Below are 17,274 nucleotides of genomic sequence, written 5' to 3' on the forward strand. Positions count from 1 at the left end.
TCATCTGCCGCCTGCCTGCTAGGATCTAGATGACCCATGAAGCCATTGATTCTGGTAAACTGTTTGCAACTTCTGACGGTGAGTGCTCTGCTTTTGCCTTTCTTTGGTGTTACATATACATCATCCCTATCATTGGAGTTTAGCGTCACCCGTCGTTTGTACCTGAATACACCTGTAGCCATTTTTAGGCTGACATACCTGTTTGCTGCATAAGGAGTTACATGTGGTGCCAGTTTCTTTCTTGAGTATAGTGATTCTTATATTAACCGTTCTGTGTCCATAGGCTGGAGGTACCAGGTGACGCTCAATCTCACGGGGACAATGTTTCTCATGGGATCGTTCAATGTCTCTCTTTGTGGAAAGATGGAGTGTTCCCCTCAGTATGTCCTCCACAGGTCAGTCATTGTCCTATCTGCTCATAGTTGGTTTATGAGGAGTATTGTGATGGTTCTCTTATGGTATTTTATCTTTTTTTTAGTGGGTTCATTCACTCTGGGAGAACTTACTCCTCATTCGTTGATGTGGATATGGACATTTACCCGGTCATCAAGGTAGAATTTACCTGGCAGAGAGATATCATTGATGTCATCTCCCCAACACTGGGGGTCACAGCAATGGCGGTTCAATATGGACCCAGTGGGACAATGTAAGTACGGTATCTTTTTATGCATCTTTGAGATGTTGGGGGCAACATTGGCTTCTGTTCCCTTTTAAGGACTGTCTACAAGGAGTCCAAGCTGATACCAGTATGAATGGAGATCAAAGGGGAGATTTATCAAAACTTGGGCAGAGGAAATGTTGTCAAGTTGCCCATAGCAACCAATCAGATCGCTTTCATTTTTCACCGGCCAAAAAAAAAAAAATGGAAGCAGTCTGGTTGCTATTGGCAACTCGGGAACGTTTCCTCTGGACAGGTTTTGCTAAATCTCCCCTAAGTCTTATTTTCCATAAATAGTTCCTCTCATGGCACTTTATCAGGTTCTTCAGGATTATGGCTTTCTATGGAAGGGTGCATCACATGATTTTGCTATGCAGTTTCCGTATACTGTGTGTAATTTTGTATGGGGAAAACTGTATACATAGACATCCCATGCAACAAGATACAACTGGTTGTGTAGGTCTCTGGTCCTGTACGCCACTGTTTCCCAACCAGGGTACCTCCAGCTGTTGCAAAACTACAACTCCCAGCATGCCTGGACAGCCTCTGGCTGTCCAGGCATGCTGGGAATGTATTTTGTATGTTTTTTTTGAAACAGCTGGAGGCACCATGGTGTACAGTTTTGTGTGGGTTTTATTATTTACCATACAAAACATAGATTTAAAAAACCGATTTCTACAGTACCATACATTATTTTTATTTTTGTTATTTATTTTTATTATTGGGCATTGACTTCATTCCTTTGTCTTCCAGGTTTCACTTTTGTGGCAATGGCGTGACTGAAGAAGGAAACCTCCAAACCCTTGAATCTTGTAATGTTAACAGTAGAATAAAATCCTGATAAAATTATAATTTGTGGTCTGAGTTGATTCGGTAACTTAAAGCTTGGTTTAATGACTGTTGCCGACCTGCCAGTATAGCCCGCCCCAGCTGGTCGTTTGGGGGGGGGGGGGGGGTAGTAGAATAGGAACTGATTTCTATAAAACAAAGCTTCACTGCCAGTTTACGGAGTGCTTATTTCTCCTTTATCATAACTGGCTGGTTATGGTGAATGAAATATTGGGGGGGGGGGGGGGGGGAGGAGGAATTAACTTGTAATTGTGGTGAGGGTAGATGGCATTCACTCTGTATTTATACCAGGCTGTGGCAGAGCCTCTATTCCACCCGCAGGAATACCGCTGGATCCTGGGCTTGGCACCAGGGCAAATAATTGACTCCAAGTTACAGAACAGCAGCTTTACTGAGTCAGACAGGTGTAACAGTCTGTACAGCTTGGCTAGGTCCATGGAGGTGACCAGTGACTTCAGAGACCACAGGGCTTGCTGGGACTTATAGTGGACTTGGATAATTTGATGTAGACCACGCTGACTTGAGACAGTTTGACTTGGACTGACTTGACTGAGACAGACTATGACAGACTTTACCCAGTTTGTGGCTTACCAGGTTTTGACTATGACCTGGGGGTAGTGGACTTGTGGATCAGTGGCTCTGTGGTAGACATTAGGCCTCTTTAGGAAACACTTTCAGGACTTGACCTCACTGTAGCTCAGCAAAGACTCAGAGGAAGCTTCACCCAGGGCTTATATGGGGGAGACTCTGGAGGGGTCCCATAGGTCACCCTGTATGTCACTGGTACCTTCCCTGGTTACAATAATACTTTAAAGGCATAGATTAATTATGTACATTGCATTGGGTAACACATACACTATTTAACTATTCATTATGTGATCCCTGGGCCTCCCTGGAGTCTGCCTGAGAGGGCTGCCATGGTACAGGGGTGCAACTCCAGTACTGGGCCACCACAAACTCCCCCTCTTAACAGCTGTCCTTGGTGCCCAGTCCTGGATGATGATGATGATGGTGGGGGGGGGGGAGGGACAACATGTTGCCACTGAGGCTTGTTGATAACAATAACAGTTCCTGGGGAATTTTAAGACAATGTCCTTCTCAGGGCTGGTGAATAGACTGAGGAAAGTCCATGTGGCATTGCTCTTAATGTCCTTACATGCTCATTTGATGATATGAATAACTTAGACAATGATATAAACATGTGAGATTTTTAGCACTTGCAGCTGCATGCTGGAGAATAAGGATAAACTTGGATCGAGCTGCCGGAGGTTCCCTAACTGAATGCCATTTGCTGCTGGGGCCCTTCGGCTATAGCTACTTCTCCCCAGAACATTACACAAATAGCAAATATAAATTTTCTGATGATATTACCTATACTCATAGTAGCTCTGTCACTGTATGTGTTTTACCTAGGCTTCCAGGAGAACTCTCTGGCCAGTAAAGCACCCTGTACACGATGGATAGGAAAATAGTTAGACATTAGATATGGCATTTGATGACTGATGTGGACTTAAAATATAGACTGGTTAGCTACAGTCCTAACTAGACATTTGACTAGTTTAGATATGCACAACACTGACTATCTGTACGTGAAATGACATTATGTATTCTATACTATTCTTCTCTGTACCTGGCTGGTAACTGTCCTGGTGTAGACCTTAGGGATCTGTGCAGCACCACCTCTGGGGAATCAGGGACCCTTGGAGCTTCAGCCGGATCTTCTTCAGTGAACTCAGGAGCTGGAATTGGTTCAGAACCTGCTGGACTCAGGATCGCTGGCATTTGTACCGGAGACATTGTTGGCGCTCTGGAGACAGGTGTATAAGCCGGAGCCAAAGGTGATAGAGCAGGGACTAGAGTGTTGACTAACATTGGTTGGCTTAGTCCCGGGGTTGGAGACACATAGAAGAATGCTGGATGATTTGGAGAAAACAAGTATCTCAGTCCTCTAGGTTAAATTAGTGGAGAAAGATATGTGTAAAAATATTTAAAAAAAAGTGATATTAAAAACCAGGTATGGAATGGTATTGAAAGTAAATTGGATAATATTCTATTCAAACAATAAACCAATAATATATAAAATGCTGCTTGTTTATATCTAATTTGTTCAGAATGGGATCTAGAATATAACCAGCTCTAGAACGGTAACTGCCTTTTGTGTGATACAGCTTGAACAGTACTTTTTAGGGCAAGCTGGGATTTGTAGTCTCCGTGGGTAAAGTCTTCAGCAAATATCCGTATATACAGAATGGGCTTAAATGTTGGCACCCCTGAAATTTTTCTAGATGAAGTATTTCTCACAGAAAAGGATTGCAGTAACACATGTTTTGCTATACACATGTTTATTCCCACTGTGTGAATTGGAACTAAACCAAAAAAAGGGAGGGAAAAAAAGCAAATTGAACATAATGTCACCAAACTCCAAAAATGGTCTGGACAAAATGATTGTCACCCTTTAACCCCTTAAGGACTCAGGGTTTTTGCACTTTTGTTTTTTCCTCCTTACCTTTTAAAAATCGTAACCCTTTCAATTTTCCACCTAAAAATCCATATTATGGCTTATTTTTTGCGTCTCCAATTCTACTTTGCAGTGACATTAGTCATTTTACCCAAAAATGCACGGCGAAACGGAAAAAAAAAATCATTGTGCAACAAAATCGAAAAAAAAAAACGCCATTTTGTAACTTTTGGGGGCTTCCGTTTCTACTCGGTGCATAATTCGGTAAAATTGACACCTTATTATTCTGTAGGTCCATACGGTTAAAATGATCCCCTACTTATATAGGTTTGATTTTGTCGCACTTCTGGAAAAAATCATAACTTTTTTTAATGTCTGATAAGGGCGGCACAGTCACTGTGATGGACAAGGTTGTTTACATGCAACAAATAAATGATCTACTCTCAGACACAAATGTGTATAAAAGATTGGATACTAATCCTACCGCCAAGTTTAAAAATGAGTTGGATAGATTACTGAGCGAGGGTGTTAGCTTGGGTGTCATTTCAAACAGGGATAAGGAATACATGCTGGTGGATGAACCCATTATCCCCATCATGTATGGCCTACCCAAAACCCATAAACTAATTTCACCCCCCCCCCCCCCTATGAGACCGATTGTATCTTCTTGCGGCTCCCTTTTTAGAAAAACTTTCCATATGGACTGATCAAATGCTTCAGCCCATGGTCCAAAGGGTTCCTGGGTATCTTAAAGATTCTAGAGATGTTCTTAGAGCTTTTGAACACCTAACATGGAGGCAAGAGCATAGTTGGTTGACTTGTGATGTTGTCTCATTGTACACCAGCATTCCCTGGTATGTTGCCATGGAGGCACTGGTGTACCATTTAGACAACACAGTGACTATGCCATTGATTTAAAATGAGCACATGATATCTCATGACACATAACTATTTTTCTTTTGATCGTATGTTTTTTATCCAATCCAGTGGTGTTTCAATGGGCGCTAGACACTCACCTTCCTTAGCCAATCTGACTATGTCATATTGGGAATCCAAGTACCTTTTCTCAACATCCAATCCATTTGTCTCCCACGTGCAGTGGTATGGCAGATTCATAGATGATCTCCTCCTGATTTGGAGGGGTGATATGTCTGCCATACCACTGTTCCTGGAATACATCAATGACAATTCTTACAATCTGAAATTCACTTACCATTCACACCCATCCAACATTTCTTTCCTTGACCTTGAATTTAGCTCAGTGCCAGACCATATTATTTCTGTTTCTACGTTCCGTAAACCCACTGCAGGGAACACTATTCTTAGAGCTGATAGCAATCATCCGCCACATACCATCAGGGCTATTCCAGTAGGAGAATTCACACGGATAAGGAGAAATTGTAGTGGTCCCTCTACTTGCGAGTCTCAAATCAGTGAGGCTTCGCGTAGGCTTGCGAGTAGAGGTTATACTACACGTACTTTATCCAGAGCTAAAACCATTGTTGCCAAAAAGGACCGCTCTCTTCTAATTTCCCCACCTATTAATTGTACACAACACAGTCGCTCTAATTTTCAGAGTAAACCGGTCATAGCACTCACTTATTCTCCCCAATTTACACAGGTCAAGAACATTATCAATAGACACCTCCATTTCCTGAGACAGGACGAAATTGTAGCAAAAATATTATCCAAAGGTTGTCACATAGTCCCAAAAAAGGCAAAGACCCTGGGAGATATTCTATCCCCTAGTTTGGCATTGTCCAACACAGTTAACAGAAATAACTGGTTGAGTAATAGAGGATTTTTTAAATGTAGCGGCAGGATTTGCAGAACATGTAATTATGCTAAATTATGCACACAATTTTCCAATGCAGAGCAAACCAAAAATTATCAAATAAAAGATTATATTAACTGTAACCACCATAATGTAATTTATGTCATTGAGTGTTCGCAGTGCCAACTCAAATATGTAGGCTCCACTTCTAGGAAACCTAGGGTCAGAGCGCTGGAACATCTCAATGACATAACCAGCAATGCCGTAAGAAACCAATCGGCAGCATCTTTACATTTTAAAACTGTACATGGTGGTCACATTAATTATTTTCAAATTTATGCTATAGAACGTGTTCACATAGGACCCCATGGTGGTTGTGTGCGGCGAAAATTATTGGAACGTGAAGCATTCTGGCAATTCAATTTGGGCACTAGTGCACCGAAGGGTTTGAATTTAAAGAGAGAATTGCTGTTCCATTACTAGCGCCGCATTCACACACACGATTGTTCTACTTTTACAGTCGATTATAACTGGTGTACATTTTACATGTTTTTTTCTTTATTCACCATGTTATATTTCTGTGTTGTATAAGCCATTTATGTAAAATCACATATTAGTGTATTGTTTTTAGCATTTTGTACTTTTACTAACATTTTGTCTGTTTTGTATTAGTATCCTCCTCTACACCGTTGTCAGCGGTTTCAGTGTAGTTTAATTGGTGGCCAATTCTCCACCCACTACCTGTCCGGTATTTAACTGACACCTGTGTAGATGGATGACATCACTGACGAAGGGCGCATGCGCCTGAAACGCGTCTGATCTGCTGGTTGCTTTTACTGTGAGTTCTAATAAAGTCTGGATTTCTACTGACCCACGCTGGATCATCTCTTCTTCTTATTAAAAAATCATAACTACATGCAGGAAAATTTATACGTTTAAAAATGTCATCTTCTGACCCCTATAACTTTTTTATTTTTCCACGTACAGGGCGGTATGAGGACTCATTTTTTGCGCCGTGATCTGAAGTTTTTATCGGTATGATTTTTGTTTTGATCGGACTTTTTGATCACATCATTCATTTAATGGTATAAAAAGTGACCAAAATACGCTTTTTGGGACTTTGGAATTTTTTTGTGCGTACGCCATTGACCGTGCGGTTTAATTAATGATATATTTTTATAGTTCGGACATTTACGCACGTGGCGATACCACATATGTTTATTTTATTTATTTTTTATACAGTTTTATTTTTTTTATGGGAAAAGGGGGGGTGATTCAAACTTTTATTAGGGAAGGGGTTAAATGACCTTTAACACTTTTTTTTTTTTTACATTTTTTTTTGCAGTGTTATAGGTCCCATAGGGACCTATAACACTGCACACACTGATCTCCTATGCTGATCACTGGCGTGTATTAACACGCCTGTGATCAGCATTATCGGTGCTTGACTGCTCCTGCCTGGATCTCGGGCACGGAGCAGTCATTCGTCGATCGGACACCGAGGAGGCAGGTAAGGGCCCTCACGGTGTCCGATCAGCTGTTCGGGACGCCGCGATTTCACCGCGGCGGTCCCAAACAGCCCGACTGAGCAGCCGAGATACTTTCAGTTTCACTTTAGAAGCGGCGGTCAGCTTTGACCGCCACTTCTAAAGGGTTAATACCGCACATCGCCGCGATCGGCGATGTGTGGTATTAGCCGCGGTTCCCGGCCGTTGATGAGCGCCGAGACCGAAGCGATATGATGCAGGATCGCGGCGTGATCCTGCTTCATATGGCGGGAGCCGGCGCAGGACGTAAATATACGTCCTGCGTCGTTAAGGGGTTAAAAATTGTGAAAAAAAATAAGATTGTTTCCAGCATGTGATGCTCCTTTAAACTTACCTGGGGCAAATAACAGGTGTGGGCAATATAAAAATCACACCTGAAAGCAGATGAAAAGGAGAGAAGTTCACTTAGTCTTTGCATTGTGTGTCTGCGTGTGCCACACTAAGCATGGACAACAGAAAGAGGAGAAGAGAACTGTCTGAGGACTTGAGAACAAAAATTGTGGAAAAATATCAACAATCTCAAGGTTACAAGTCCATCTCCAGAGATCTAGATTTGCCTTTGTCCACAGTGCGCAACATTATCAAGAAGTTTACAACCCATGGCACTGTAGATAATCTCCCTGGGCGTGGACGGAAGAGAAAAATTGATGAAAGGTGTCAACGCAGGATAGTCCGGATGGTGGATAAGCAGCCCCAAACAAGTTCCAAAGATATTCAAGCTGTCCTGCAGGCTCAGGGAGCATCAGTGTCAGCGCGAACTATCCGTCAACATTTAAATGAAATGAAACGCTATGGAGGAGACCCAGGAGGACCCCACTATGGAGGAGACCCAGGAGGACCACACTATGGAGGAGACCCAGGAGGACCCCACTATGGAGGAGACCCAGGAGGACCCCACTATGGAGGAGACCCAGGAGGACCCCACTATGGAGGAGACCCAGGACGACCCCACTATGGAGGAGACCCAGGAGGACCCCACTATGGAGGAGACCCAGGAGGACCCCACTATGGAGGAGACCCAGGAGGACCCCACTATGGAGGAGACCCAGGAGGACCCCACTGCTGACACAGAGATAAAAAAAAAAAAGCGAGACTACATTTTGCCAAAATGAACTTGAGTAACCAAAATCCTTCTGAGAAAACGTCTTGTGGACAGATGAGACCAAGATAGAGCTTTTTGGTAAAGCAAATCATTCTACTGTTTACCGAAAACTGAATGAGGCCTACAAAGAAAAGAACACAGTACCTACAGTGAACTATGTTACTATGTTTTGCTATACACATGTTTATTTCCTTTGTGTGTATTGGAACTAAACCAAAAAAGGGAGGAAAAAAGGCAAATTGGACATAATGTCACCAAACTCCAAAAATGGTCTGGACACAATTATTGGCCCCCTTAACTTAATATTTGGTTGCACACCCTTTGGAAAAAATAACTGAAATCAGTGGCTTCCTATAACAATCAATAAGCTTCTTACACCTCTCAGCCGGAATGTTGGACCACTCTTCCTATAACAATCAATAAGCTTCTTACACCTCTCAGCCGGAATGTTGGACCACTCTTCCTTTACAAACTGCTCCAGGTCTCTCTTATTGGAAGGCGCCTTTTCCCAACAGTAATTTTAACTGTCAGCTTACCCCCCCCCCCCACACTAACCAGTGGTACTGGCTGGTAGTGCGGGGGATGCTGATCAGTTTGATGCTTACAGTGCCAGGATCCGTCGCGCCGTTCAGCTGTAATCTTCTATTTACTGTATATGTTAATTAGGTGCTAACTTGCACCGGCAGGGCTAACTGGCACTCTGACATCAGCGGTTCTGGCTGCAGTGCCGCCCAGCTCATCAATATTCCTCCAATATTGATGAGCTGGGCAGCGCTGCGACCAGAACCTCTGATGTCATAGTGCCAGATAGCCCTGCCGGTGCAAGTTAGCACCTAATTAGCCGTACAGTGTGACCCAAAATCCATTGGTAATCCTCAGATTTCATGATGTTTGCATTGATAGGACTTTTTGATCGCTTTTTATTCATTTTTTTTATTATATAAAAAGTGACCAAAAAGACACTATTTTGGACCTTGGAATTTTTTTTGCGCGCACGCCATTGACCGTGCGGTTTAATTAATGATATATTTTTATAATTCGGACATTTCCGCACTCGGCGATATCACACATGTTTATTTTTATTTACACTGTTTTTTTTTATGGGAAAAGGGGGGTGATTCAAACTTTTAATAGGGGAGGAGTTAAATGATCTTTATTCACTTTTTTTCACTTTTTTTTGCAGTGTTATAGCTCCCATAGGGACCTATAACACTGCACACACTGATCATTGTTATCCCATAGGGACCTATAACACTGCACACACTAATCTTTTACATTGATCAATGGTTTCTCATAGGAAACCAGTGATCGATGATTCTGCCGCTTGACTGCTCATGTCTGGATCTCAGGCACTGAGCAGTCATTCGGCGATCGGACAGCAAGGAGGCAGGTAGGGACCCTCCAGCTGTCCTGTAAGCTATTCGGGATGCCGCAATTTCACCACGGCTATCCCGAACAGCTCCCTGAGCTAATCAGCATACTTTCACTTTAGACGCGGCGTTCAACTTTGAACACCGCGTCTAAAGGGTTAATAGCGTGCGGCACCGCGATCAATGCTGCGCGCTATTAGCCACGGGTCCCGGCCGTTGTTAGAGGCCGGGCCCGACCCGCTATGACGCTGGGCCACGCCGTGGCTCCGCATTATAGATCGGGAGCGGACTCAGGGCGTACAGGTACGCCCTGGGTCCTTAACAGGTTGAAGACAGTATGGCTCAATCTTTTTACAGAGTGTGAAATTAAGAACAAAGAACTAGAGAATAAATTCATATCTGTAAATAAGGATAAAGCCAAGTTAAAAAATTTTTTTACATGGTACAAATATTTAATAACTATGTTAACCAAGAAGAGAATAAGACTGATGCTATACAGTGTGATAATGATAATAACAAGTCAGAGTCAAACTATATCTGTGCCGACACATGATACTGAATTTGTGTCTCCATGTAGTACAGTGCAGTCAGCCGCTGAGATCTGTCAAAGTGACAGGTTGATGCAAATTAAAGGGGTTTTCCGGTGCTTAAACATCTTATCTCCTATCCAAAGGATAGGGGATAAGATGCCTGATCACGGGAGTCCCCCGCTGGGGACCCCCGTTTGTAATCAGACCCGGAGCTTGTTCGCTCCGGGACTGATTACCGGCGACCGCAGGGCCGGTGGGGTGTGACGTCACGCCTCCGCCCCCGTGTGACGTCACGCTCCGCCCCTCAATGCAAGCCTACAGGAGGGGGCGTGATAGCTATCACGCCCCCTCCCGTAGGTTTGCATTGAGGGGCGGAGCGTGATGTCACATGGGGGCGGAGGCGTGACGTCACACGCCGCCCGCCCTGCGGTCGACCATAATCAGACCCGGAGCGAACACGCTCCGGGTCTGATTACAAACGGGGGGCCGCATGCATGATCCCGGGGGTCCCCAGTGGCGGGACTCCCGCGGTTAGGCATCTTATCTCCTATCCTTTGGATAGGGGATAAGATGTTTAAGCACCGGAGTACCCCTTTAAGGAGCAAACATATGACGGCATTTCATGAGGAGTTACAGATAGCAAGAAATGCAGAGATATTTGAATCACATGTAGCTAAATATGGTCTGACAGAGCAACAAAAAAACAAAATTCTTAGATTGTGGATTCCAATAGAAATCTGGCGAATTATAGAGTTAAATCAAATTGTCCAAGGTGATGACTGGTTGGGATTTGATGACGTAGACAGACTGACAATGCTCTGTACATGCATCAATAATGAGATTACAACTATTAATATTTTAAAGGGGTATTCCGGATAAAAACATTTTATCCACTATCCAAATGATAGGGTATAAGATGTCTGATTGCGGGGGGCGCACTGCTGAGACCCCCCGTGATCTCCCTGCAGCACCCGCATTCTATGCAGTGCTGAATCTCCAGTTTCGGGAACCTCCGGGACTGGGGACGTGACGTCACGCCATGCCACCACCATTCATGTCTATGGGAGGGGGCGTGACGTACGTCACGCCCCCTCCCATAGAGATGAATGGAGCAGCCATGGCGCGACATCACGTCACCAGTATACACATACCTATCGGGTTGGTCCCGGCGGCCATCAACGGCCGGGACCCGCGGCTAATACAGGACATCACCAATCGCGGTGATGCCCTGTATTAACCCTTCAGACGTGGCGATCAAAGCTGACCGCTGAATCTGAAGTGAAATTGACACTAACCCGGCTGCTCAGTCCGGCTGTTTGGGACCGCCGCGGTGATCGTGGCATCCCGAACAGCTTACAGGACACCGGGAGGAACCTTACCTGCCTCCTCGGTGTCTGCTCCGTGCCAGGTTCCCCTGCATTGTCCAGCGCTCATCACGTCGTCGCGCACGCCGCCCCAACATCCAATAGGAGTGGCGTGTGTAGCGACGTAAGGACGTCGACGGGATGACAGCGACGGAGAGCGTGGATCCCGGGGAAGAAGACGTCCGGAGCGTCGGGGACACGTGAGTATTACCTCCTATACCAGTGGTCTTCAACTTGCGGACCTCCAGATGTTGCAAAACTACCAGCATGCCCGGACAGCCAAAGACACTGCAGTTGTTACTTAAATTTAATGGTACCATGTTCAAATTATCAAAGGAAAGAAAATGTACATTCAGTGAGCGAATGATTGTGCTGAGTACGGGAAATGTATGTGCTATAGCTGTATGTGAATTCTGTGACTGAACGTATGTGATTGCAGTATGCTAATGGTTAAAATCACAAAAGGTTTAATATCAATTGGCCTTATATGGAGTGAAATACGAGTGCACAGTATTTTATTTTATATCAATTTATAGGAAGATAATTACATATTGGCCTATAAATACATATATTTCATGATTTCTAATGTTATTTTGAATTATTGTAGGTTCTAGGGATATTTTGTTCTATTTTATTCTTCCCAACTAGTTGTTATAATTAACTTTAAAGGGGTACTCCGCCCCTGGCATCTTATCCCCTATCCAAAGGATAGGGGATAAGATGTTAGATCGCCACGGTCCCGCTGCTGGGGACCCCGGGGATCGTCGCTGCAGCACCCCGCTATCATTACTGCGCAGAGCGGGTTCGCTCTGTGCGTAATGACGGGCGATACAGGGGCCGGAGCAGCGTGACGTCATGGCTCCGCCCCTCATGACATCACGGCCCGTCCCCTTAATGCAAGTCTATTGCAGGGGGCGTGACAACCGCCCCGCCCCCTTCCCATAGACTTGTGTCACGTCACGAGGGGGCGGAGCCGTGATGTAACGATGCTCCGGCCCCTGTATTGCCCGTCATTACGTGCAGCGCGATCTCGCTCTGTGCTGTAATGATAGCGCGGTGCTGCAGCAGCGATCCCCGGGGTCCCCAGCAGCGGGATCCCGGCGATCTGACATCTTATCCCCTATCCTTTGGATAGGGGATAACATGTCTAGGGGCGGAGTACCCCTTTAAATCTTTTATTTTATTTCAGTTATTTTTAAGGAATTTCAGGTTACATAAGTTATACTTACATATATATACACACACTTATATAAAGTTGGTACAATTATTAATTGTTCTTTGTTTTACATGTTCGGTATATGAATATTCATATGGGAATTCAGGGATATACCGTATTTTTCGCCATAAAAGACGCACCCAATTTTAAAGGAGGAAAATCTAGAAAAAAAAAATTCTGAACCAAATACAATGTAAAGTATAGGACAGTGATCTTCAACCTGCAGACCTCCAGATGTTGCAAAACTACAACTCCCAGCATGCCCGGACAGCCGTTGGCTGTCCGGGCATGCTGGGAGTTGTAGTTTTGCAACATCTGGAGGTCCGCAGGTTGAAGACCACTGGTATAGGAGGTAATACTCACGTGTCACCGCCGCTCTGTACCCGTCACCGCTGCCATGGATGTTGCCCTTCATCGCTGTCGCCGCGTCCCCGTGGTGTCCCCGTCGCTCCGGAACATCTCTGCTGCCCAGTATCCTCGTTCTCCGTCGCCGTCATCACGTCGCTACGCACGCCGCTTCTATTGGCTGACGGGACGGCGTGCGCGACGACGTGATGGCGACGAAGGAGAGAGCCGGCCATGCAGGGGATCCCGGCATGGAGCAGACACCGAGGAGGCAGGTAAGGTCCCTCCTGGTGTCCTGTAAGCTGTTCGGGACACCGTGATTTCACCGCGGCGGTCCCAAACAGCCCGACTGAGCAGCCGGGTTTGTGTCACTTTCGCTTCAGACGCGGCGGTCAGCTTTGATCGCCGCGTCTGACGGGTTAATACAGGGCATCACCGCGATCAGTGATGTCCTGTATTGGCCGCGGGTCCCGGCAGTTGATGGCCGTAGGGACCGACCCGATAGGACAGGGTTTTAACGTGTATTTTCCGTATAAGACGCATCAACTTTCACCCCCCCAGTTTTGGGGATGAGAAAGTGCGTCTTATACGGCGAAAAATACGGTACACAAATTCCTATATGTGCGTGTTGTGAATGTCTTGTGTGCATTGTATACATGTTCACACAAACAAATCTTCATATTAATGAGTTCACATTGCTAAAAGAAAAATGTGGGGAATTATTTTATTAATTTTATTTTATTATTTTTATTTTATTAATTTTAATTGAGTCTTTATACTGTTCAACACGGTTCATAGCAAAAGCTGCTGACAAATATTCGCTGAGTTTCTGAGCAATCCCTGGACTCATTCAGAGGTCACGAAGCTGCCTAAGAGGTCACAAGGAAGACGGAACTTCAACTCTAACAGTAACATGTTGAAGTTACACCTGTCATGCACATATATGGTTTATTTTTATTTTTTTAACCTCTTAAGGACGCAGGGTTTTTCAGTTTTTGCATTTTCGTTTTTTCCTCATCACCTTCTAAAAATCATAACCCCTTTCAATTTTGCACCTAAAAATCCATATGATGGCTTATTTTTTGCGCCACCAATTCTACTTTGTAACGACATCAGTCATTTTACCCAAAAATCTACGACGCAACGAAAAAAAAAAAACTGTGTGCGACAAAATGGAAGAAAAAACACAATTTTGTAACTTTTGAGGGCTTCCGTTTCTACACAGTACATTTTTCGGTAAAAATGACACCTTCTCTTTATTCTGTAGGTCTAAAATACAGTTAAAATGATCCCCTACTTATATAGGTTTGATTTTGTCGTACTTCTGAAAAAAATCATAACTACATGCAGGAAAAATTATACGTTTTGAAATTGTCATATTCTGACCCCTATAACTTTTTTTAAATTTTCCATGTGCAGGGAGGTATGAGGCCTGATTTTTTGCGCCGTGATCTGAAGTTTTTATCAGTATCATTTTTGTTTTGATCAGACTTTTTGATCGCTTTCTATTCATTTTTTATGGTATAAAAAAGTGACCAAAAATACGCTATTTTGTACTTTGGAATTTTTTTTGCGTACGCCATTGACCGTGCGGTTTAATTAATTATATATTTTTATAGCTCGGACATTTACGCACACAGCGATACTACATATGTTTATTTTTATTTACACAGGTTTTTTTTTATTGGGAAAAGGGGGTGATTAAAACTTTTATTAGGGAAGGGGTTAAATGATCTTTATTAACTTTTTTTTACTTTTTCTTTGCAATGTTATAGCTCCCATATGGGGCTATAACATGCAGTACATTGATTCAATACACTGATCACTGCCATTGCATTGCAATGGCAGGGATCAGTGAAATCGGCGGTTGATTGCTCAAGCCTGGATTTCAGGCTTGGTGCAATCAATCACCGATCAGACAAGCAGGAGGCAGGTAAGGGACCCTCCTGTTGCATTCTAGCTGACCGGGACAACTTTGATCGCTGTGTCTAAAGAGTTAATGCCGGACATCAGACCGATTGGCGATGTCCGGCATTAGCCACAGGTCCTGGTTGCTTATAGCAACCGGGACCCACCAGGTATAATGCGCGCTCACCTGCTGAGCGCACGTCATACCTCGGGAGCCGCTTATGCACGTTTAAAAACGTCCATATGCATTAAGGGGTTAAAGACATTATACAAACTTTATGGTATCATTTGGAATAATAAAAAAAAAATTGGGTAATAAAGATGATTTGAAAAGTTCATGTTTTATAAGGTATGCAGGTAACAACAAAATAAAGAGTTTAAGGTTACATTTAATTATTAATATGAAATAAAGATAAGATTGTTATGAAATATGTTTAGACAGGATTGGAATGACATATGTATAAAATTTTAGATAAGACTTGTTAAGACTTGTTTACTATTATAATATATTTTTTATTGGATTGTTATGACATCATTACTGAGATCTGTAGTTCAACAGATGATATCAAAGAAAGATGTGAAGATAAAGGATCAGCTTTTGCATTATTTTGTTTATTCATTGACTTTCTAAAAAGCTTGAGGATATTGATGGACAGTGACAACTGCTGAGGAGAATCACTGCGGAACATCACTGCTGAGGAGAATCAATGCTGAGGAGAATCACTGCTGAACATCACTGCTGAGGAGAATCACTGCTGAGGAGAATCACTGCTGAACATCACTGCTGAGGAGAATCACTGCTGAACATCACTGCTGAGGAGAATCACTGCTGAGGAGAATCACTGCTGAGGAGAATCACTGCCGAGCATCCTTGCTGAGGAGAATCACTGCTGAACATCACTACTGAGGAGAATCACTGCTGAGGAGAATCACTGCTGAGGAGAATCATTGCTGAGGAGAATCACTGCTGAGGAGAATCACTGCTGAGCATCACTGCTGAGGAGAATCACTGCTGAACATCACTGCTGAGGAGAATCACTGCTGAGGAGAATCACTGCTGAGCATCACTGCTGAGGAGAATCACTGCTGAGCATCACTGCTGAGGAGAATCACTGCTGAACATCACTGCTGAGGAGAATCACTGCTGAACATCACTGCTGAGGAGAATCAATGCTTAGGAGAATCACTGCTGAACATCACTGCTGAGGAGAATCACTGCTGAGGAGAATCACTGCTGAGGAGAATCCCTGCTGAACATCACTGCTGAGGAGAATCACTGCTGAGGAGAATCACTGCTGAACATCACTGCTGAGGAGAATCACTGCTGAGGAGAATCACTGCTGAGCATCACTGCTGAGGAGAATCGCTGCTGAGGAGAATCGCTGCTGAGGAGAATCACTGCTGAGGAGAATCACTGCTGAACATCACTGCTGAGGAGAATCACTGCTGAGGAGAATCACTGCTGAACATGACTGCTGAGGAGAATCACTACTGAGGAGAATCACTGCTGAGGAGAATCACTGCTGAACATGACTGCTGAGGAGAATCACTACTGAGGAGAATCACTGCTGAGGAGAATCACTGCTGAACATCACTGCTGAGGAGAATCACTGCTGAACATCACTGCTGAGGAGAATCACTGCTGAACATTACTGCTGAGAAGAATCACTGCTGAACATCACTGCTGAGGAGAATCACTGCTGAACATCACTGCTGAGGAGAATCACTGCTGAACATCACTGCTGAGTAGAATCACTGCTGAGGAGAATCACTGCTGAGGAGAATCACTGCTGAACATCACTGCTGAGGAGAATCACTGCTGAGGAGAATCACTGCTGAGGAGAATCACTGCTGAACATCACTGCTGAATAGAATCACTGCTGAGTAGAATCACTGTTGAGGAGAATCCCTGCTGAGGAGAATCACTGCTGAGGAGAATCACTGCTGAGGAGAATCATTGCTGAACATCACTGCTGAGGAGAATCACTGCTGAGGAGAATCCCTGCTGAACATCACTGCTGAGATTGTTCAAAGAGCTCCCATTGGTGCAATGACTTCACTTGCTTTGCAGTTTACACAACTATGAGGATCAAGTTACAAAAGGATGGTGATATTTATATGATGAACTGTGTTTCAGTAACAAAGACTTTACA

The 17,274-nt window shown here is 44.0% G+C and overlaps 2 protein-coding genes across 7 annotated transcripts in view; one reads left to right on the forward strand and one right to left on the reverse strand.

The window, feature by feature from the left end:
* The window catches only part of LOC130281634 (alpha-2-macroglobulin-like protein 1), a 371,222-nt gene extending 370,884 nt beyond the window's left edge, over positions 1-338 (reverse strand). For 3 of the 6 annotated variants that reach the window (XM_056529071.1, XM_056529067.1, XM_056529069.1), the window contains exon 1: positions 199-336. In XM_056529071.1, the coding sequence (XP_056385046.1) occupies positions 199-211 (13 nt within the window). In that variant the 5' untranslated portion in view covers positions 212-336. Of the gene's footprint in view, positions 1-198 lie in introns of all 6 variants that reach the window. The other 3 variants (XM_056529066.1, XM_056529064.1, XM_056529065.1) reach the window with 2 other exon arrangements.
* On the forward strand, positions 30-1,499 carry LOC130283085 (pancreatic lipase-related protein 2-like). The gene is made up of 4 exons (XM_056532275.1): positions 30-78; positions 284-395; positions 479-646; positions 1,412-1,499. The coding sequence occupies exons 1-4, from the start codon at positions 30-32 to the stop codon at positions 1,497-1,499; spliced, it is 417 nt and encodes a 138-aa protein (XP_056388250.1).
* The last annotated feature ends 15,775 nt before the right edge of the window (positions 1,500-17,274 follow it).

This window comes from Hyla sarda, chromosome 7 (assembly GCF_029499605.1).
Source record: "Hyla sarda isolate aHylSar1 chromosome 7, aHylSar1.hap1, whole genome shotgun sequence".
NCBI lineage: Eukaryota > Metazoa > Chordata > Amphibia > Anura > Hylidae > Hyla > Hyla sarda.

Excerpts from the sequence above, each read along its gene's own strand:
- LOC130283085 (XM_056532275.1), top strand. The coding sequence starts at position 30 with ATGACCCATGAAGCCATTGATTCTGGTAAACTGTTTGCAACTTCTGAC. Across the intron at positions 79-283 it reads ACTGTTTGCAACTTCTGACG|GCTGGAGGTACCAGGTGACG; the intron begins GTGAGTGCTCTG and ends CTGTGTCCATAG. Across the intron at positions 647-1,411 it reads TATGGACCCAGTGGGACAAT|GTTTCACTTTTGTGGCAATG; the intron begins GTAAGTACGGTA and ends TTTGTCTTCCAG.